At 37.1% G+C, this 22859-nt stretch overlaps 1 protein-coding gene across 1 annotated transcript in view; it reads right to left on the bottom strand.

Annotated features, from left to right (window-relative positions):
- Nucleotides 1-22859, bottom strand: part of DMD (dystrophin) — a gene marked incomplete at both ends in the record, with an annotated part of 1114107 nt that overhangs the window by 273658 nt on the left and 817590 nt on the right. The window contains one exon of the mRNA XM_080612996.1: nucleotides 2885-3096. Coding sequence (XP_080469122.1) covers nucleotides 2885-3096 — 212 coding nt within the window. The remainder of the gene's footprint in view (nucleotides 1-2884; nucleotides 3097-22859) is intronic.

The raw sequence follows: 22859 nt of genomic DNA, 5'->3' as shown, positions 1-22859 counted from the left end.
ATGTCAGAAACTTGTCAAATTCTGTTAAAAATATCACTGGCCAAATACAAGCCAGTTACAGATTTTTGCTTTACGAAAGCACTGGAGACAAATAAAAAAAACCTCATGTGTATAAGGAGGCACTAACAAAAAAGGATTAATACAAGCACTGATTTACAGATCAGTTAGAGGGGATTTTTTCCATTGACTCTGTTGTCTTAAGGCAGACTTATAATGTCTAATGAATAAATCAGAAGAACATTTGGTGACTACTTTCTCACACCAAGCTGTGTTGAGATACAGAGCTGACAAAATGAATATGTCTGAAGAATTTATTTAAGACTCACACTGACCTCTCTCTTTCCCTCAACACCAATGAATAGAAATGACAGCTTTATTTTCATCAGTGTAACAGGAAGCCAAAAGACAGAATACTTGCTCTATATATTCAGGGAAAAACATAAAAGTAAATGTGTTTGGCACAGAAGCCTGGAAAACATTTCTTTACAGGGCTTGATGTATTTCTAGGTCCTTCAGTTTAGATAATACTGTACAGAAGAAATCTAAAGCTGCTAAACTCAAAAAATGTTTCCATTTTTGTTTGAATTCATGGCCCCTTATCTCAAGCATGAACAAAACAGCTGATGCTGTCACATCTGAGAAGCTTTCATGAGGGATTCGACACAATAAGAATTACTGGCAGACAAGGATAATTCTTCTAGGAAAACTGGCACAAAACAAAGAGGGTGAAAAAAAAGAAAGAAAAAAAGAAAATAACACACCATCACCACCACCCCCATTCTCTAAGACAGAGGTGAATTTCTTCCAGACTTGAGGAAGAAAGGCTAGGCAAAGCCAAACAAATAAAAGTAAACAACCATGGAACAGTAGTGCTTGTTGAGGTTCATGAGAGCACAATAAATTAAGATGGACTAGCTGTGACAATGAAATTAGAATTACAGACTAATGTCTGTAATTTGACACAACACATCACATTGAATCCAGACTGGGATGGGAATGAGTGAAAATAAAGATAGCCCAAGTCCTTAATCTCTTTTAAAAAAGGAGTGAACAGAATCTGCAGGTATCATTTCAAAACCCCTGTTTATTCATAGAGATATATTCTTGTGACAAAGTATACTAGTATACTTTCTCTATAACTTGATGGATGGAGAAGGGCACATTTTTATTTCTCTCTTTGAAAAATGTTTCTCCAAAACCCCTATATTTTTTTCAAAAAGCATACACTTTTAGATGAACTTCACCTGAACCTCATATATTCTTGTAAAAAAAATCCATTTCTAAACCTCAATTTTCAATTATTTTCCTAGTTAAGTAATTTGTGGTCGAGATGTAAAACACTCCAACACAATGACATAAGACTGTTTGCACAGGACTGGTGTTTTGTTGAGTCTTTGCTGAGCTGGGACACTGACTTTGTTGAAGCTTTTCGTCAAAAAAACCCCCACAACCTAAACAATACAAACACACACTAGGCAGAAGCCAGAACTCTATCTCTGCAGAAAGACAGTGACAAATGGGAGTCCTCTATGCTAAATGACAGTAGCATAACAGAACCTATAATGCTTTCCAATACATTAGTGAGCAATTGCTCTTGTTTACCATAATCCACCATTCCCAAGCAAAGACCCTTATGGTATAATCTTAAATGAGAAAACTTAACCACACCTTGCCCCTGAAACAATGGGCCGATGAATGTTATGCTTCTCACAAGCAAGCAGAAAGAAAAAGAAAAAATAAAGGAAAAAAAAGGCAAGTAAATACCCAAACAGATTTTTTTATCTACTTCTAAATATCAGAATAGTAATGACTAACTGATGATGGAGATAGCTGAAGACCAGTTGTGCAGTTATATACACACTTTGGTGGTAAAATCAGTTGATGAGGACCTCACCCCACTATTCTTCACAGCAGTTCATTAACATTCAGCTGTGAAAATAAGACTGTTCTAAGTCCACAAACATTAGCCAAATAGCTGAATGGTAAGAGTTAAAAAGTCCTGGTGGGTATGAGAGGATAACATACAAAAAAATATTTGTGTAAATATTCTCCCAAATAACTAAGATGCAACATTCCATTAACATGGAGGCAAGACTCACTTTAAGAGGCTTATCAAATGGTTGGTTTCAATCTTATCTTTCTCCAACCAGAAAATGAGATATTATTAATCTGAAACAGCTGTTCTTAAAATTTATTAATGAAGAATGTCACCAAAGTATGACCATTTCCATAACAAGAAACTTAAAAACTGATGCAATACTTAGGGCATATTTGCATTGCTACTTGAGCTATAGCTCAACTACATAAGTTAACTGAGGTGCATATTTTATCACCTAGAATGTGACAACATATGTGCTAAAATCACAAAAGCATCCATTACAGACTTTTTTTTCAGTTAATAACCCTGCTAAGGTTGAACTCAGTGAGATTATCTTGAGGCAAATCTAAAATGCTTGATTCTCAAAATATTTCCATGTAGTTTGTTATGTTTGGTTTAGTTTTTTTTTTCCCTTTTCTTTACTACTTCCAGATAATTTATACAGCTTAGCTATTAATGCAGACAGACACAACAATGCGATAGGATTTCCCAGTCTGCAGCTTAGGCTATTGTACAGAAGATATGAGAAATACTTGTGTTGGAAAGGTAGGTATTCTTCCTGCAAGTTCAGCCAGCTATTTGTTACGACTGATAAATTAAGACTCATTTCATTCAAGGATTATGTGACACAAAATTTAGACATTGTAAGTGAATTTCTTTCTAATATTTTGTGGGAAATAAGGGATAAAGAGGTTGCTCTCAATGTGTACTGTGCAACAGTTAGAGCACATTTTCTTTAACAATCTAATTAACTCAAACTGAAATACTTTATTTCTCAGTAGCGACCTTAAGCTCCGTATTCTGCTTTTTCAGAGCTTCCACGGTGTAGGAAATTTCTTTCCATGACTCAAGTTTAGCTTTTGCTTGTTCAAGAACCTGCTCAGCTTCTTGTTTAGCTTCTAGCCACTGTGTTGAATCCTTTAACATTTCATGAAGCTGTTGTCTCCGGCTTTGGAGGTGTCCATGCACTTCATCCCACTGGCTCTGTATCTTTTCAACTGGTGAAACACAAAGGAAAAACGAAAGCTAAGTCACTTAAAAGGTTGTTTGTTTGTTGATTTTTTTTTTTCTTTAATTTCTTCTGAGGGAGTAAAAAATATTAAAATCTTTTTAGAACCGACCATATTGGAAAGGTGTTGTACTTTCAAGATGCAATTGCAACCAAGTTTAGTTTTACAAAGAACAAATAAACTGTTCTAGGTCACACAGTAAGACACTATGGTATACAGCATGCGTTTCAGTGCAAATGCAGCCAGAAATGCCAGGTTCATGCCTCAAAAAGCATTATGAAACAGGATCACATTTGAGATGAAGTATCAGCAGTAATTTTTCTTTCTTACCAAACTAATACCAGGCTTAACATTTTCTGAAGAACAAGTCCTTTAGGTACTTCAGTAATATTAAAGATTTATTGCAAGATATAATTAATAGCTATACTTTCATTAAGGCAAAAATTATCAGACTGCAAAGGACAAAAAACTTTCTCATATGTCCATGTTAATTATAAAATAATGATTAGCTTTATCCACTCTTTGAAAAAAATGTGATTCCTGGGAACTTAATAATCATTAAAATCGCTGATAACAAGTGTTGGTTAGCATCGAGCATCAGACTCATCCATAGTAACATAAAAACACCAGAAGACCTAGTTGTCCAAGCAGTTTGATCAAGAAAAAACAAACGAAACAAAGAAAGAAATACACAAACAATAAAATATATGCAATGGAATAATAGGAAGTTATTTATTTATTTATTTAATTCCCTGAGGTTAGTCAGCACAAACTACATTCTTAATATTTTCTTGAAGACTGCTTCCCTACACTGAAAATACATGGGTCTTCTAGGGAGCAGAACAGAGATTCCTAGAGCTCTCAGAAAGCGATTAAAATTTGAACGGTAGTTTCAACCCTGCATGTTTCAGTGCAGTCTGAGAACAGTGCAGGCTAAAGGCAAAAGGGATGAAAAATTCTTCAGCATGGAAAAGACTTCTACATATCACTGCTGTTCCTTCTTCCAGAAGGCAGAAAGATCTTTGCATGGACTCAGTTGAAGTTTAGAGAACGAGAAGAAAACCCTTCAGCAGCCCCTGCTCAAGCCTTAGATGAAAAACTGTAAGCACACACAGCAGCATGTTCAAGTCAAAAGAAACACAAAAGAAAGCACAAAACAACTGGAAAGCACAATCAAATCAAAGCAAAGATAGCCTAAGGACTAAATACTTAAATTTAATAGGAAAAAAATCTAACACCCCATTTTAGAAAGCTGCATATGAAGGTCACAAAACAACAACTCACTTCTGTGCCCTATCTGGCTGAGGATTTCTGATGTAAGCTTTAGGGTATACTTGAAGCGACAAACAGATTGTGGTCTACAGGCAGGGTGAATAACAGAATTATTCTGAAACTGCTCAAGTAAAATCTCGGTGCTATGGCTACCACATGTGGCTCTAGGGTTGTGCTGGAGGTCTACCCAGACACTTTCCACAGTGTTGCTGGCATATGGGCCACAGCTGCAACCTGTTTCTTGCAAATAATTACTTGAGCTTCTTCCGCCTTAGACTCTGAGACATTCAGTGTGTTATTTTTTGATTCCTGGCAACCTGGAGATTTTGGTCCACAGCTGGTAAAATTATAATAGTTTGTTTATGTCAGCTCTCCATGAAAACACAAACGAACAACACCCCACAAACCATCCCCCCCCCCCCCCCCCCCGACAAAAATACTAATATTTTTGTTTTATTGTAAGTTTCTTTGTTGGTGTAGGTATTGGGGGAGAGGGAATTGAGAGATGAATGAAAACTCTGTTGCAAAACTACTTTAAAAGACGTATGGGTCTGAAACTATATTAATTCCTCATAATAGTTGCATTTAATAAAAAATACTGATATTTTTATCAACAAACAAATATTTATTGATGGATCTGTTCCATAATGTTTCATGAGATTTGTGTCTAAGACAGACATACTAGCAGTCCTTCTCTAGGGGTCTCAGCAAGACTTGAGTTTTTGTCAGCAACTCAGAACCATGCAGCTGCTCGCTCACTCCCTCATTTCTTTCCCCAAACTCCCAGTGGGATGAAGAGAATTGGAAGAATGTTAACCCCATGGATTGAGAAAGAACAGTCCAATAACTAAAGTATAATATTCAACTACTATAACCAATAATAATAATGATAAGGGAAATAAAAAGGGGAGAGAATACAATTGCTCACCACCCACCAAACGATACCCAGAACAACTCGAGCAGTGATCTGGGCCTTTCAGGTGTCCCCCCAGGTTATATACTTGGCATGACGTGTTGTGGTATGGAATACCCCTTTGGCTAGTTTGGCTCAGGTGTCCTGTTTCTGCTCCCTCCCAGCTTCTTGTGCCCCTTCTCACTGGCAGAGCATGAGAGACTGAAAAGTCCTTGATCAGGGCAAGCATTACTTAGCAACAACTTAAACATTGGTGTCCGATCAGCATTCAGTCTTAGTCAAAAACACAGCAGTGTGCCAGCTACTAGGAGGGAGAAAAATAACTGTTACAGCTGAACCCAGGACAGTTTTCATCACAAACCACAGTCCTGGGATTCCCTGATGACCAGTTCTCCTACTCAGAAGGGGAATGAAGCTGCATAACGAAAGCTGTATTCAGGACATCTCAGGAGCCCATTTACACAAGTGACTATGAATACATAAGCTCCAAATCTATGAAACATACTTCCTTGTGAAAATAGTTGGGTTATCTCCCTTAAATAGGCAAAAGAAAAGCTTCTGACATGGACACTTAAAAAATAATGTGCCTAATAGTTTTGCTTTATTACAGATTGGAATTGAACAGTTCAGGAAGTTATTAGGTACACCAAAAATAGTTAAATTTTGTTTTCTTGAAAGACTGAGTTACAAAACTCACTGAAAGTACTTCAGTTGAAGATAAACACACTGTGACATCTACATAATTAATTTAGCCTTTCTGAGCTAGAATAGACCAAACAATGCCGTAGTATATGAGACAAAATATGTAGAGACACTTATTAGAGAGGCCTTTATAATTATGACAACATTATTTAGTTAAAGGTAACACAAAAATCCCTTCATTACTGTGAATTTACATTTTCTAAATGATGCTTCCATTTGAATGCAGACTATTGGTTGGTTTGTAAATAACAAAAAAACCTCAGGCCTCTAAGGCTTAAAATATGAGAATTTGCTTCCTAAAATGTAATGAAAACCACAGTGTAAATCAGTGTCTCTTAAGGATGGATTTTGTTCCTGCAGTATTCTTTAGTAAGATACACCTTCCCACAGAAGGAAAGGTGTATACCACTTACAGATATATGTCAAACGAAAAAGTTCATAAAATCCAATTTGAGTGTATATTGTGTTAGAACTGATCCTGGCAACCCACGAACCTCTCACCTGCAGTTAATGAGTTACTGACCACAGATGGGAAGGGTCAGAGAATTTCTATTAAATAATGTTGAACACTAGAAGACAATTTTTAAAATATTCTTAACATCATCAGGTTTTTGTGCAAGGGCACTGGAATGTATAAAAGGCTTTCTCTGACTCGGTATTAATAGGAATATATTTGTGAAAATATTTAAGAGTGCTTTATAAGATAACCATGTGGAATCTCAGCACAAAGTTCTTTCAAGCTAACATCCTGCCTATAGCTCTTGAAAGCTTATTTCTGTTGTTTGGACTTTATAAAATCCTTAAGGTTACGATGAATATATGGTATTCAACATAGAGAAAATTAACTTCTTACAAAGTCCAAACAACCTTACCTGGAACCAGGAACACAAACTTAGAAATAAGAAGTTAGTTCCATACCCATAAAAATAGAAGAACCAATGGCAAGTGAAGCAATTGTTCCAGAAAAGAATTTGTCCCAGTTTTGGAGAACTAAATTAAAAAATTGATCACCACTTTGATCACTTGTATTTAAGGCCTTCAGTAAGTAATACTCAATAAATTAAAAAAAAACCCACACCACCAGATAAAAGGCTATTACAAAGATTACAAAATATCTGGAAACATAAGAACATTTAATATGGCTTAAAAAAAGTAAGTTTTGCCAGGAAAAAGTAATGTAATCATCCTTAGTGCACTCTGAATTATAATAGCATATTACTGAGTTCAGATTCTGATCTTTATCTTTTACATATCACTGCACCTACATACTGTGATGAATACATATTGAAAATGCCTAGATAGTCAGAACAAATGTGGCTACATGTGCACTATTAATATCACTGTAGCACAGAAATATTAAATAATTAGTAACAATGACAAAAGCCTTTTTCCCCCATAGTTCAGCAGTTTCTGAAACAACTCAGTTTACATTGTTCATTAAAGCTAAATCCTGTCCTTCTCCAGTTCAGAGAGTAATCTTTTTTAATGTGGCACTTCCCCTCTGTATCCAGTTTTCTCTTTCCCCCTCCTTCCCCACCAAGTTTGGCAACACCATAATATCTTTATTGTAAGAATCAGTATTTGAAATTATCTCAATAGGATTCATAAAAAATATTTGACAATTAACAAATCTAAACCAAGAAAAACAAAACAGGTTATACCCTAAAGTGAAACCCAAACCCCATTAATTTCCTAATCACAGTGTTCCAGGCAGAAGTCCTCATTGTACTTCATTTACACAAGTTTTGCTGTTGCTTACTGGAAAGTGTCCCAGCATGGATCCAAATGCTCCCATTCCAACAATGAACACTCTCAAATGAGTAATTTAGGTCATGGTGATATTCTACCAGTATGTAATTTCAAGGTTGCTATTCAATTTCTCTTTTTTCATTACTACTATTCACTAAGTGCTCAATACTGATTATATCACTAAGATAGACAAAAGAATTTCTGCTGGACTGATCACAGATTTAGTAAGTTATAAGAAACAATAATAAAACAGCCAAACACAAGATAACTACTTTTCAATCTGGTTACCATTGATTTAGTACACTGAGGGAAGAACAGTGTCAGTGAAGAAGACTGCTGGCTTAAAATTCAGGTTTCTTTATTATTATATTATTATACTTTTTTTCATAGTCTAGGTATTATAGAGAAACAAAAACAAAAATACATTTCTTTTTCTTTGTTAAGAGCTCGTATCATTGATAAGACAAATATAACTCTCTTTACTGAGTTTACTCTCTGCTGTTCATAACACAACAGCAGTGGAAACAACAGAGGAGGAGTCTGAGAAGAAGCTGTCAGACACAGGAGAAATCATGTAGCCTTTAAACACTGGGGCAGCACACAATGGCTGTCACTGGTAAATAGAATGAAAATATCATGTTACTAGAAATATATATCCCTTAGCTTATGCAAATATGAAAAAAGGAATCATTCCATGCCAGTTTGATCAGTTCACTGAATTCAGTGCATTCTCAAAAAAAAAAAAAAAAAAAAAAAAAATTGCACAAGTAAATAAACAGCAACAGAATTTGTCACATAGAAAACCTTCACTTCCCTTGTGGAGGTTTTCTTCCCTTGTCCAACAAATTACCTAAACTGCAGTCATCTTGCTCTGTAGGACAGTGCTTTTAAAAAGCATTACTGTCAATATATTGATATTTTCCTATAAAAGTAATTTTTTCCACTGTAGGTTCATAGATTTGAAGATTAGAAGGACCAATATAATCTGACCTGCTGCAGAATAATAACTGGAGACCAGCAGAATTATGGACAGTTATAATTCATGTTACCAAAAGAAGCTGTTGATACACTGATATACTTTAGCTGTAAAATAAAAATCGTTTTATATGCATCTTTGAGTGTTTCAATTTACTTATAACTTGCAACAACGATAATGATGAAAAGACACATTGAGCTTGAAATCTAGCCAATTCTGAAAAATGACTTATGGATAGTTTAATATTTTTGTCATAATCTCTTGAATCTTAAGAGTTCCCCCTCCCCCCCTTTGTAGCAATATGAAATACCCAAGGAATTGAAGATAAAAAGAGTAACTTCATTCAGAGAGTAGCCTTTAAACACTAAGGCAGCACAGAATGGCTGTCACTGGTAAACAGAATTAAAACATCATGAAAACATTTTACATCCTCTGACAATTATGACAACTGAATTTGTCAATGTTAAGTATAACCAGTTAAAAAACTGGTGGGTGAGGTCATTGTACTGCATTCACAAAATCTTGCTACAGAGCTGGATGCAGCTGTGTCCTGGACGTGGTTTGCATCGTCACAGGGCTGCAAGCAGAATGGTTCACATGACACTGCATGTACCAGCCACCACCAGAAGCAGAAGAGAGCAAGACACGGTAATATGCAAAGCTAAACTGAGTACCTAGAGATTGTAATATTATTGAAAATTATGACAACTTAAAAGCTGTAGATTTTTGGCAGGGACAGGTTAAAACCAGCCCAAGGCCAGTGTGCAGTTGATTGCCCTGGAAGCATACTACCACAGCTTCAAAGGTATAAATACAAGATTTTTTTTAATCATATGCTATCCTGAAAATTATTCCTGTATCTCCTCAGAGTTTAAACCATTTACAAAGTTGTTTTAAAGGTAAGTACATATTTTAAGCTTCAACTGAGTAGTCCATCAGGTTGAACTAATTTCTGTTGGAGTTGCAGCCCCATTATATACTTTTCTTTGAATGTTCTGGATAGTTACTTGTTCTGTATCTCATCTTTCTCCATATACTTTAATTTATAAATTTATCCATATAAAGTTTAGTTTAGTTAAACTTTTGTGGCTGTATAAAACACTGGCTTTTCCAATTCTAAAAATTTTAAGTGTCTTACAGTGAACGGGTGTTCTGAGAGGCATGATGGAGAAATAGAAAATACAGATTTAAACAGAAACATACTAGGTTACTGTACCTTTTTTACACTTTTCCCTTTCTAAAAGGGAAGTAATTTCCTGTATAATTTCCCATATAATAGGGATAAACAAATTATGAGGGAAAAGAAATGTTTTTCATAGGGCTACAAGTTTATTCTGAAGGCACAACAACCATGCGCTACATGCAAGATTTTCTGATGCTTTCCCATTTTTGCTCAGTTTTCTGTAAATCACACGAATGGAATGACAGTTAAAACACCACTTAAGCTTTGTCTTATCTTTTGGTTATCTTGCTTTTCATTATTCAATTGTTCTAAGCAAAAGAAAGAAAAAAAAAACAAAACCAAAACTATTTATTTTTTTTCCCACTCTTGATAAAGGATTCATCTGAAGTTTTCCATTTGTCAATTTTTTTTTGCTGAAAGTGCTCTACCTTCTCTGCTTCTGCCTTCCAGAATAGGAGGTATCTGACCTAAGTCTTATTCTTCCTGGAGTAATCACTTTAATAAATCCTATCATACAACATCCTTTGACAAAAGGATGCCAGCACTATTCTTACATGAATCTGTGAGAGACTGGTTTAGGGAGAACACTAAGATAGTATGTGCAGAGTCAAACACGGATAAGTTTAGAACATGTATTTTCTAAATCCTGAAGTACTTAAGAAGTTTACAGGAACAGTTATAACATCTACTAAGTTGCTGCCTGTAGGCTATCATTATCGAGCAGAGCTGGATAGGATAGAGTATACAGTAGTGAACAGTTGGAGACAGCCTACTCAGTAGTTTATGCTTCATCTGTCCTTCTTTATCTTTTCCTGTAAAGCAGTATTTCTCTTAACCTTTTCCAGAGGCTCATAGAAGTTGTACTTTTAAACAATGACCTTAGCAAGTTGTGGCAACACTTTAACTAAATATGGAAGAAGAGTAATAATGTGTCATCTAAGACATTTCATACATCCCTTTGAAGTCAGTAATGCGACGAGAGGATTTTGCCAATATACCCCAAATTAATGGTTGGGTGACAACTGAGAATATCTAGTTGTCATTTATGGCAGTAAGATGTCAGATGTAGCTTTTATGCACTATTAAGGTATTTATAGAAATATTATTCCTTATCATGTATGTATCATAATGCATAACAACAGATTTTGAAAAATGTATTTATAGAAATTAAGCTCCACATAATCAAGTGAATGAGGAAGGAAAGAAGGGAGGGAGGAAGGAAGGGCAGGAGGGAGGGAGAATGGGCAGGAGGAAGGAAGGAAGGAAGGAAGGAAGGAAGGAAGGAAGGAAGGAAGGAAGGAAGGAAGGGAAGGAGGGAGGGAGGGAGGGGGGAAGGGAGGGAGGGAGGCTGTAAACCTGCATACTACTGTGCAGTATTCTAGTTTCAAAGAATAATTATTACCAGGAAGGAGTGCTCAGAGCCTTCACTTGTCTTTCTGGAATGATGAAGAGCAATGAAAATGTACCTGCAAGACCTGCTAAGGCATGAAAGCACTGGGAGGAAGAATATTACCTTCCTTGAATTCTCAGAGGCTAAGACAGACATGTAATAAGAGAGATTCCAACAGATTTAAATGTTGTTTTTTTGTAAAAAATCACACAAACTTATGAACTCATTTTGTAGTTTGGTACTTTTGGGGGGCAATTATTTCCAACTATTGCAGCTCTATGATTTAATTTTGTTTTGTTTCACTAGGGTAAGCCTATTTTTCTTTTATCTAAAAATCACTGCCCTATGATCAAGCTAATGAAGGTCACTTCACTCCTTTGCAAGTGTCTGATCAAACAGAATGAACTGAAAACTGTCAAGTGGTTTCCACTAGGCACCAAGTGAATAATGATTCAACACTCTGAAGCATGCTTTATACCTTGCTATATGAAGTGGGAGTTAGAGACCAGACTAAGCTGGTAACACATCTAAAGAAATCAGTTTCTTATAACAAGCAAAAGCAGCTTCTGTGACTGAGCACTGAGAAGGGCATGCAAGAGCATGGAAAACAGGTCCTTGAGAAAGCATTCACAAGTTTGTCAGGTTTTCATAGATGTATTTATGTATATAATATTTATCACCTCTCAAATGAAGTTTTTGTCATAATTTTTTTCACTAAATGAAAAAGGGAAATGATTATGGTATGTAAGATGTGGAAGAGAATTTATCTTGCATTTTAATTTGTCATACAATCTGTAAAATTTTGATGTGAGAAATAAACACTTATCTTGAGAAATAAGATTCATCAGAATTAGTATGAAACAGGCAACAAACCTATGTGTAGCTTTGTTAGAGGCCTACAGAAACAAATATATGTATATACCTATATATACACACAAGTATTGACTAGGGGGATGTACAAACAGATTAGTGATAAACTTCTGATATCTCTATATATAGCCACCAGAGCCCTAAGAAGTAGAGCAGGACATTTACAGAGCGATGGACTACCACAGTCAGTCCCACTGCTCAGGCAGGACAGAGAGTCAGCAGTGATTCATCAGTGACCCCAGGAGTGGGATTCATATGGACAAGCCACCACAAGTTTATTATTTATTTATTTAAGAGACTCCTATATTTGGATGATATAAAAATATAACTTTGTAGTAACATTGTACTAACTGGAAAAACAATTTATTAATTTATTTCCTTTGTTGTATGTATAGAATAGCTACTCCATTATTAAATTTAGGTACTTTCTTAAATATTCATCATGCAATTATGAAGATTAACATTAGATTTAAGAATTATAGAATCATAGAATAGTTAGGGTTGGAAAGGACCTTGAGATCATCTAGTTCCAACCCCCCTGCCATGAGCAGGGACACCCCACACCAAACCATGTCACCCAAGGCCTCATCCAACCTGGCCTTGAACACCGCCAAGGATGGAGCACTCACAGCCTCCCTGGGCAACCCATTCCAGTGCCTCACCACCCTCTCAGGAAAGAATTTCTTCCTTATATCCAATCTAAACTTCCCCTGTTTTAAGTTTGAACCCATTACCCCTTGTCCGATCACTACAGTCCCTGACGAATAGTCCATCCCCAGCATCCTTGTAGGCCCCCTTCAGATACTGGAAGGCTGCTATGAGGTCTCCATGCAGCCTTCTCTTCTCCAGGCTGAATAGCCCCAACTTTCTCAGCCTGTTTCCATACGGGAAGTGCTCCAGTCCCCTGATCATCCTCATGGCCCTCCTCTGGACTTGTTCCAACAGTTCCATGTCCTTTTGATGTTGAGGACACCAGAACTGCACACAATACTCCAAGTGAGGTCTCACGAGAGCAGAGTAGAGGGGCAGGATCACCTCCTTCGACCTGCTGGCCACGCTCCTCTTGATGCAGCCCAGGATACGATTGGCTTTCTGGGCTGCGAGCGCACACTGTCGGCTCATGTTCATTTTTTCATCAACCACCACCCCCAAGTCCTTCTCTGCAGGGCTGCTCTGAATCTCTTCTCTGCCCAACCTGTAGCTATGCCTGGGATTATATTTAGACTGACGGAAGGTATCCAAACTGAAGCCACAGGATTAAGGCTAACCTGATTAATAAAATGAGTGAATACATAAGTAATCCAATCCTTTCAGTTTTAGATTTATAGAAAAATTTTCAAAGAACTTAATGGGAAAAAATCATTAATTTCTGTCTTTCTTAGTATTATAAGAATTAATTAGAAGAGACTAGGTGTTTAAGTATTTAACTTTGCCCAAATGTCCAACATAATTTTAAATCATTAAACTAATTTCTGTTCATGGATAATAGCTTTTGTAACAATCAACCTACTTACAAAATACTTAAGAAAACATTTTTCCCCTTCAGAAGAAATATGACTTATCTGTGCCTATATTTAAAAATGGGATATTAAATTAGTGAAATGATATTCTACTTTCTCTAAACATAAACAAGAATGCTATTAGCATTATTAAAGTACATCAGCTTTCATATACTAACGCTTTCATGGACTTCCATACTTACTGATGCATAAACATAATGGTAGGTCTGGCAGTTTAAGTCCTGAAATGTGTGAAATTCATTACCTACCTAATGAAGCATACAAACAATGTATTTCAGAATTCTTAGAACCAGATCACTTTGCATTGCCATCATACGTTCATATTTACACCGTATATTTTTAAATGTCATCAGCATACTAACTCCTACTGAGTTTAGGCTGAGACTTGTTTTACAAATGTATCTGCATTTGTTAATCTCTACACTGTTTTAATTTGGTTTTGATTTAATAGATCCAGCTCTGACTGTATGGGAAAGATTTTGGGAGATCTTAGTGTACCAAAATACCTAAAAAATTAAAATGGACATTGGAATTCTGCAAATGTGTGAATATCAGGCTCCAAGTTATTGAAACAAAGTTTTGCATACTGTTTATATTTCTGTTTTATTCTTCAAAAAGCAAAATTTCCTCAGGAGAACCTCTACTTACCACAAAAGCCATAAATCTAAAATTCAAAATTCAAAGACTGCAACTGGCTTTGATTCATTTTACAATGGATATACACAAAATCTTTTCCTTCTATTATTTCACATTAAATATTATATGAACTATAGAATTATATCATCAAAAAGCTAAGCTTTAGTTTTCTATAACTTTCAAGGTCCAAATCCTTACTCCTGTAATACTTACTAATTAAGCTGCATCTTCAAGGGTAAACTGGCACACTTTGTGAAATGGCCAGTAAGCAACACAGTGGCTGCTATTTGTTGGTCTATAACTCTGAGACCATCTGCTAGGCTACAGTTGTTCTTTATGGTATTCCATGGCTGGGAATTGTGAGCACAGACTATCATGAAGCTTTTGCTGTGCATCTTCTGACAATGTCAGATCTGCACAGTGATTCAACTGCTTTACCTCCACAGCATGCACCTCTCTCTGGAGGTCAGCTGGGAGACAACTCTAGAGCTTCCTTCACTCACCTATGAAACAGTCACAGAAAGCAGGGTCCTGGCAACAATACTGAGCTTAGCTCAGTGGATGAACCAAAAAAAGCCATCCGTGTATCAGCAAAAAAAACATGTGCCAAAATCAAAGCATCACAGCTTTGACTTTTATTTTTGATTCTAAAAGCAAAGAAAACTGCCAAATTATTTCAAGGCAGAGAAGTAAAAGTGTTTATTTCTAAAATAATTCTATTTTCAACTTTAAGCATAAATGTTAGGCATTTTCTATCTGAACTGACATTTTCTATCTAACTGATATTTCTAACTAACATTAACATTTATATTAATGAAATTTCTATTAATTCTATTTCTAGAATTTCTATTAATTCTATTAATACTAACATTAATATTTCTATCTAACTGATATTTCTAACTGACATGGCATTTTCTATCTGAACTGAAAAATTTGTTATTTCACAAAGAAACAGAAAACTGTATAAATTTGTTGTATTTTCAAATTACCAATTTCATAATCACAGGTTCACAGAACGGTTTGGGTTGGCAGGGATCATCTAGTTCTAAAACCCCTGTCATTCATAGGGACACCTCCCACTAGATCAGGTTGCTTGAAGCCCTGTCCAACATGGCCTTGAACAGTGCCAGGGACGGGGCAGCCACAGCTTCTTCGGGCAACCTGTTCCAGTGCCTCACCACCCTCACAGGGAAGAATTTCTTCCTTATATATAATGTAAATTTCCCCTCTTTCAGTTTAAAGCCATTCTCCCTTGTCTTGTCACTACATGCCCTTGTAAAAAAATTCCTCTCCAGATTTCTTACAGGCCCCCTTTCGGTGTTGGAAGGCTGCTCTGAGGTCTCCACAGAGCCTTCTCTTACAGCTGAACAAGCTCAACTCTCTCAGTCTTTCTTCATATGAGAGGTGCTCCAGCCCTCTGATCACCTTCAGGGCCCTCCTCTGGACCCACTTTAATAGGTCCATATCTTTCTTGTATTGGGGGCCCCAGAGCTGGATACAGTACTGAATAATGTAGTGAAATATAAGATATACAGCTTCCTCCATTTCAGGACAGCTGACTAGAAATTCCAGCACAAACAGAAGCTTATAGACTCAAAATAGAGTGACATTTACAGAACAGATCATGTATTGTAGCTGTGATTTGGATAAAATAGTTACTTTTCTTACAATAATCTTCCTGATAGGCAAAAAGCATTAGATATCACAAGACTGTAAATTAAAGACCGTATTTCTGGCCAAAACAAAAACAAACTTTTTTTTTTTTTAAGATTTACAATTACACCAATAGTAAAATGGCTTTAATATTGAACTAAGTATTTCCAAAGGTGAGTTAATTCCTCAGGGCTATTGCTTCTATTTCACATTGACATTTCCACGTCTTACACCTCATTCTGCTTTCCCTCTCACATTTGTATCCATTTACTACATACTCCAGAAGATGCTATCAGTCTGATACGGGTTAATCCACACTTTTTTATGCACAGAAAGATGACCTTATGTGCTTCAAAGTAAATATCCAAGTGTCCTGGTTTAGCAGCAGCAGTCAGTTTTCCTCCTTCTTAGTAGCTGTTGCAGCACTGTGTTTTTGACTTTCAGCCTGGGAACAGAGCTGATAACAACGATGTTTAGCCTGACCAAGGACTTTGAGTCTCATGCTCTGCCAGGGAGGAGGGGAAGCTGGGAGGAAGCAGAGACAGGACACCTGACCCAAACTAGCCAAAGAGGTATTCCATACCACAGCACGTCATGCCCAGGATGGAACGGAGAGTTACCCGGAAGGGCTGGATCATGGTGGGGTGGGGGCAAGGTACCGGTTGGTGAGCGGTTATATTCTCTTCCTTGTTATTTCCTTTATCATTATTATTGGTGGTAGCAGTAGTGGTTTGTGTTATACCTTAGTTACTGGACTGTTCTTATCTCAACCCGTGGGAGTTGCATTCTTTCAATTCTCCTCCCCATCCCTCCAGGAGAGGGAAGAAAGGCAGGGGGGTGGGGGGGAAGCAGACTGCATGGTTCTAATTTACGGCCTGGGCTTAAACCACGACACCAAGAATCAACTAAGGAAGTAACATGAACTGCAGAAGAATTTTTTCTTCTGAAATTTGGAAAACATCTTGACCATTTTGAGCATTCTCTGTGTAGCCATACTGATCCACTTTTCTTTTTTCTTTTTTTTTTTTTTTTTAAACTAAGCACAGATTAGAAAATGAAGGTCCTATTATAAAAATGCTGGTACGTAAACTATTCAAGCAGCACAGCTCTGCAAGCACAGGGGCATGTAAGAAAAAAAAAGTAACATTTCTTTTCCTATTTTTAATTTACAGAACTAGTCCTCAAGGTCACATGAAATGGATCCCAAGTGATGAAGCCTGGCATGACATACACACATATATGTTTCTTAATAACTAAAAAAGCTATATAAATTATAGCTATATTTTATAAATAAACCCCTCCACAAAAAACCCCAACATGCCATATCTGTCATCTGAGTCCACTATTTTAGCAAACTAATAGAAGAATAAAAAGATTGCGAATTTCACCAGTCTTGAAAACAAGAAAGACATGAGAAATGTCTTTTACTGTGTTTTTCATTTGATAAGGTGTTTGGTTTATTCTGGGGTGTTTTGTGTTTATATGTTCTAATCAGAAGTCTGTGCTTCCTTTTTTATGTTTTCTTTGTTACTCCAACACACATCATAACATTCATGAGGCTCATGAGATGCTAAATGGACTACACTTAATCAATGTTAGACAAACCAACACACTTCAAGGTAATTACTTTGATATGGCTGAAACCCAGCAATTTTTAACCTAACACGCTACAGCTTTATGCTTGACATTAGGAAGCAGAGCTCCACATCCTGCTTGCAGGAAAATGTATAAAATGGAGCAAAGAAAATGCATCCAAAGAACAGGTTCAACTATTAGAGAATCTCACAGAATCACAGAATCATTAGGGTTGGAAGGGAGCTCTGGAGATCATCCAGTCCAATCCCCCCGCCAAAGCAGGGTCTCCTAGAGCAGGTTACACAGGAACATGTCCAGGTGGGTTTTGAATGTCTCCAGAGAGGGAGACTCCACAACCTCCCTGGGCAGCCTGTTCCAGTGTTCTGTCACCCTCAACATAAAGAAACAAAACTTCTCTTCTCATCTTAATATAATGCTGCAGTGAAGAAAGCCGAATGTTAAAAGTGCTAACATTCAGAGCGAATCAGAATACTGGAAATGCAATGCATATTCTGCAAAATTAGTGTATCTCCTAATCTGAAATATTGCATTCATTTCTACACTTAAGATACAGCTGACATAAACACAGTTTGACACCTCCAGGAAAAACTTCAATGGCACAGGCGTTTCCTCTGCTGTATGAAGGTTTCCATCCAATTAAAATATATCGAAATAAAAACTTCTAAATAGTCTGCTTTAGGCTTTAAGTCCCATCAAACCCAGATGCCACCACTTTTTCACCATGTATCAATCAGTTCAACATCTACTCTTCTTTGCTGTTACTCACATAGGGATTGCCCTCTTATGAGTCACTGTCTCACCTAACATGCAGTAAGCCTGCTGATAAAAGAGAGGGAATATGAGCAGCTAATCTTCAGAACTTTAATGCTATTTCCCCTTCTATCCCTGTTTTGGCATGATAAAGGCTGGCACAGTTCTATAAGCACTGCTATTCACTAAACATGGATAATAAAATTAAATTATTTGAATTATCTACAGTATTTCATAAGTCACCATAATGATGATTTGGTATACATAAGAAAATGAAACCACCAGCTGATGCAACCACCCATCAAAGGTGGTAGGACCTCTCTCACACAAAGATGGTATTTACTCAGGTTGCACTTGCAAAGGAGCTTTGGGGCTGTGCAAAGCACTCTCTTTGTTATCAGTTTATTCCCAACTTAAGCAAAAACTAAAATAATGATAAATTTATATTAAGGATAGCCAAAGTAAAATCCATACGCCAAACATATTCCAGGATGCCTAACTTGATTGTCTGTGAATAACTGCAGGTTCCAACACATGTTCTTTGTGTATTGAATTGATTTTAGAAAAAGAGGTGGGACACAATGTACACCAAAATCTGTATTTGCCTGATATCACTGATTATGTGGCATCTAAATTTAAGTTGTAATCTCTGCAAGAGCAGGACCTTTGTTTCTTGTTTGCTCTGTCATTATTACAGAAAAATTATGGTTGGGCATAAATGAAAATATATATACTGTTCTGACACAATTTTTCAAATAACTGTGGACATTAAATGTTGCCTATCAAACGTTGGATAAAATGTCAGTAGATGAGTAATTTGATCACATTCTGAAAACTCTATTTCTGAAAAATTTCTTTTTTTTGTTGTTTCCTTTTATTTTTATTCTGAGTAATCTCTTGCAACATTGCTCTTCTGTTTGCATCATCATGGATAAAAATAAAATAAAATGGATATTATCACTGTTTACATGTCTGCTTCTAGTCAAATTTACATTGTTCTGTGAAGCTATTTTTTCTAACACAGTACTACCTTGAAACACTGGCCAAAACAGAAAAGACTTAGGTTTGTCATACTCAAATAAAACAGGTCAAAAAACCCCTAATCTTCTGAACACACATGGCAGGCAAAGGCTGCTGGTAAAGATATTATCCCACCTTATCTAAGTAAAGAACTGAACATACGTAATTAAGACTTTTTTGGAACTACAAAGAAAGTCTATAGCAGATCTAAAAATTCTCGAGATCATCCTCACTTCTGATGATGCTGGAAGTTTGCTCTTACTGTATTTTCATTGATCCCTAAAGGCAAAAAAAAAAAAAGCCCAAGCCCATACGCTCTCACACAACTGACCTTAGGCATAAGGATTAAGTCAGTGCTCAGTGTTTGGCAGGGGGTTTCCAACTAGTAAGAAAAATGAAGAATGGCAAATATTGCTCAGAAGCAGTCATATAGTTGCAAAGAAGGAATAAAAATCCTAGCCCACATTACCAGAAGGCTGCCTCAGTCTTTGCAAGCATTCTCTCTCTACATCATGTGTAAGTGGCTTTATCTTCATCCCAGTAAACAATAAAGCCATAGCTAAAATCCAAATAGTTTAATCTTAAAAAAGTATTTTGATGATTGCATAAACTAACTGAACTTCAACATTTAAAAGATCAATTAAAATAAAATTATTAAAGCAATTAACAAGAAAAAAAAAGAAAACCAAAAAAACCCCAAAAAACCCCAACAAAACCAAAACCCAAACCAAACCTGTATATAAAGAGTGAAAACTAGAAAGATGATAAGGCTTTTGGGGGTAAATGGGGTGCTTTTATTAAAAATTGAGCATTATAGCTCACTTAAAGGAAAAAGGGAATGCACCCAAACTATATGATGCAATACTTTTGAGACTTTCAGACTTCAATCGCGTGAAGTCATCCTAGCATTTAGCAAGAAACAGAAACCTATCTAAAAAAAAATAAAAACCCCAACAAAACCCAAAAAAGACCCAAACCACAAACAAAAAAACCCCATCCCTCAACATAATCTTGAGCAGCTACACACACACAGATTTTAAAGGTTAGACAGTAAATTTATAGATTTCCTAGATGGACCTTATAGGAACACAGTGATGGAATTTCATCAATAGATAGGGAATTTCAACTGGTTATAAAAGGAGTCTTTAACTTTGAAAAAAAAATTGTTACAATACAGAATGCTAGTACAGTTATAAATAATATGCAGTTGTTTCCCTCTCATTTTTGGAGCTTGATCATTTTGGATATTTACTTGCAATGAAGATGGGCTGCAAGTACGTGTTCTAAATATTTTTACTGGCAAATTATTAATACCACTCCTTTTAATGTAGAAAAATTGAGTCTTTCTGTTTTTACTCAAAGAGAAAAAAAACTTCCTTCTGATTATCTGGCCACTACATAAGTTAATAGAACGTTCTTCTGCCACTGACAAGATGTAAGTCAAACCTCTTCAGCATTTATTATTTTAATATTTTAAAGTATTATATATGAATATTAATTAACATTTTGTAAAATGAGACTGAATCTAATTTTTTAAATCCTATGTAATAACATCCAAATTTTTTGCTGTAACACTGTAAATAGGAAGTCTCACATTAGATACTGGTAAACATGTTGAAAATTCTAAAACAACTCAGCGTTTGCTTTCACAGAATCACAGAATCCTGAGGGTTGGAAGGGAGCTGAAAAGATCATCTAGTCCAACCCCCCTGCAAGAGCAGGGTAACCTAGAGTACATCACACAGGAACTTGTCCAGCTGGGCCTTGAATATCTCCAATGTAGGAGACTCCACAATCCCTCTGGACAACCTGTTCCAGTGCTTTATCACTCTCACAGTAAAGAAGTTTTTCCTGATGTTCACATGGAACCTCTTATGCTCCAGTTTACACCCATTACCCCTTGTCCTATCACTGGACATCACTAAGAAAAACCTAGCTCCATCATCCTGACACTCACCCTTTACATATTTGTAAACATTCATGAGGTCACCCCTCAGTCTCCTCCAAGCTAAAGAGACCCAGATCCTTCAGCCTCTCCTCATAAGGGAGATGTTCCACTCCCTTAATCATCTTTGTGGCTCTGCGCTGGACTCTCTCCAGCAGGTCCCTGTCCTTCTTACACTGAGGGGCCCAGAACTGGACACAATATTCCAGATGTGGTCTCACCAAGGCAGAGTAGAGGGAGAGGAGAACCTCTCTTGGCCTACTAACCACACCCTTTCTAATGCCCCCTAGGATGCCTTTGGCCTTCTTGGCCACAAGGACACATTGCTGGCTCATGGTCATCCTCCTATCCACCAGGACCCCCAGGTCCCTTTCCCCTTCACTACTTTCCAGCAGGTCAACCCCCAACCTGTACTGGTACATGGGGTTGTTCCTCCCCATACGCAAGACTCTACACTTGCCCTTGTTGAATTTCATCAAGTTTCTCCCCGCCCAACTCTCCAGCCTGTCCAGGTCTCACTGAATGGCAACACAGCCTTCTGGTGTGTCAGCCACTCCTCCCAGTTTAGTGTCATCAGCGAACTTGCTGAGGGTACATTCAGTTCCCTCATCCAGGTCGCTGATGAAAATATTAAACAGCACTGGTCCCAGCACCGACCCCTGAGGGACTCCACTAGTCACAGACCTCTAGCTAGATTCTGCCCCATTGACTACAACTCTCTGCCTTTTTCCTTTCAACCAGCTCTTGATCCACCTCACTACCTGATCATCAAGCCCACACTTCCTTAGCTTATCTATGAGGATGCTGTGGGAGACAGTATCAAATGCCTTACTGAAATCAAGAAAAACCACATATACCGCTCTACCATCATCCATCCACCTAGTTACTTCCTCATAGAAGGCTATAAGGTTGGTCAAACATGACTTCCCCTTGGTAAAACCATGTTGGCTACTCTTAATGACGCCCTCATCCTTGATATGTCTAGAGATGGTGTCAAGAATAAGTTGTTCCATCACCTTTCCAGGGACGGAGGTAAGGCTGACCGGTCTATAATTACCCGGGTCCTCCTTCTTGCCCTTCTTATAGACTGGCGTGACATTTGCCATCCTCCAGTCCTCAGGCACCTCTCCTGTTTCCCACGACTTACCAAAGATGATGGAGAGTGGCCTAGCAATGACCTCCGCCAGCTCCCTCAGCACCCGTGGGTGTATTCCATCCGGACCCATCGATTTATAGATGTCCAGATTGCTCAACTGATCCCTAACCCAATCCTCATTTACCAAAGCAAACTCCTCCTTTATCCTGACTCCTTCTGGGGCTATAGGAACCTGGGGTCCCTAGGGAGAGTCTGCAGGAGTAAAGACAGGCAAAGAAGGCATTCAGCACCTCTGCCTTCTTTATATCCTCTGTCTCCAGGGCTTTCTTGAAGAACTGCAAATTCTTGGCAGCTTTAGTCAGTTAAATGTTTCAAAAAATTATGGTAGCACTTCTCTAGTTATTTAAGAAATAAAAGAAAGACTTTGTTTCCTGAGAAGTACTCTGAATTCACATTTGCATACTACTGAATTCTTAAATA

This window comes from Psittacula echo (assembly GCF_963264785.1).
Source record: "Psittacula echo genome assembly, chromosome: 3".
Classification (NCBI taxonomy): Eukaryota; Metazoa; Chordata; class Aves; order Psittaciformes; family Psittacidae; genus Psittacula; species Psittacula echo.
Note: the sequence above shows the minus strand (reverse complement) of the source record. Positions and strands in the feature narration are given on the sequence as shown.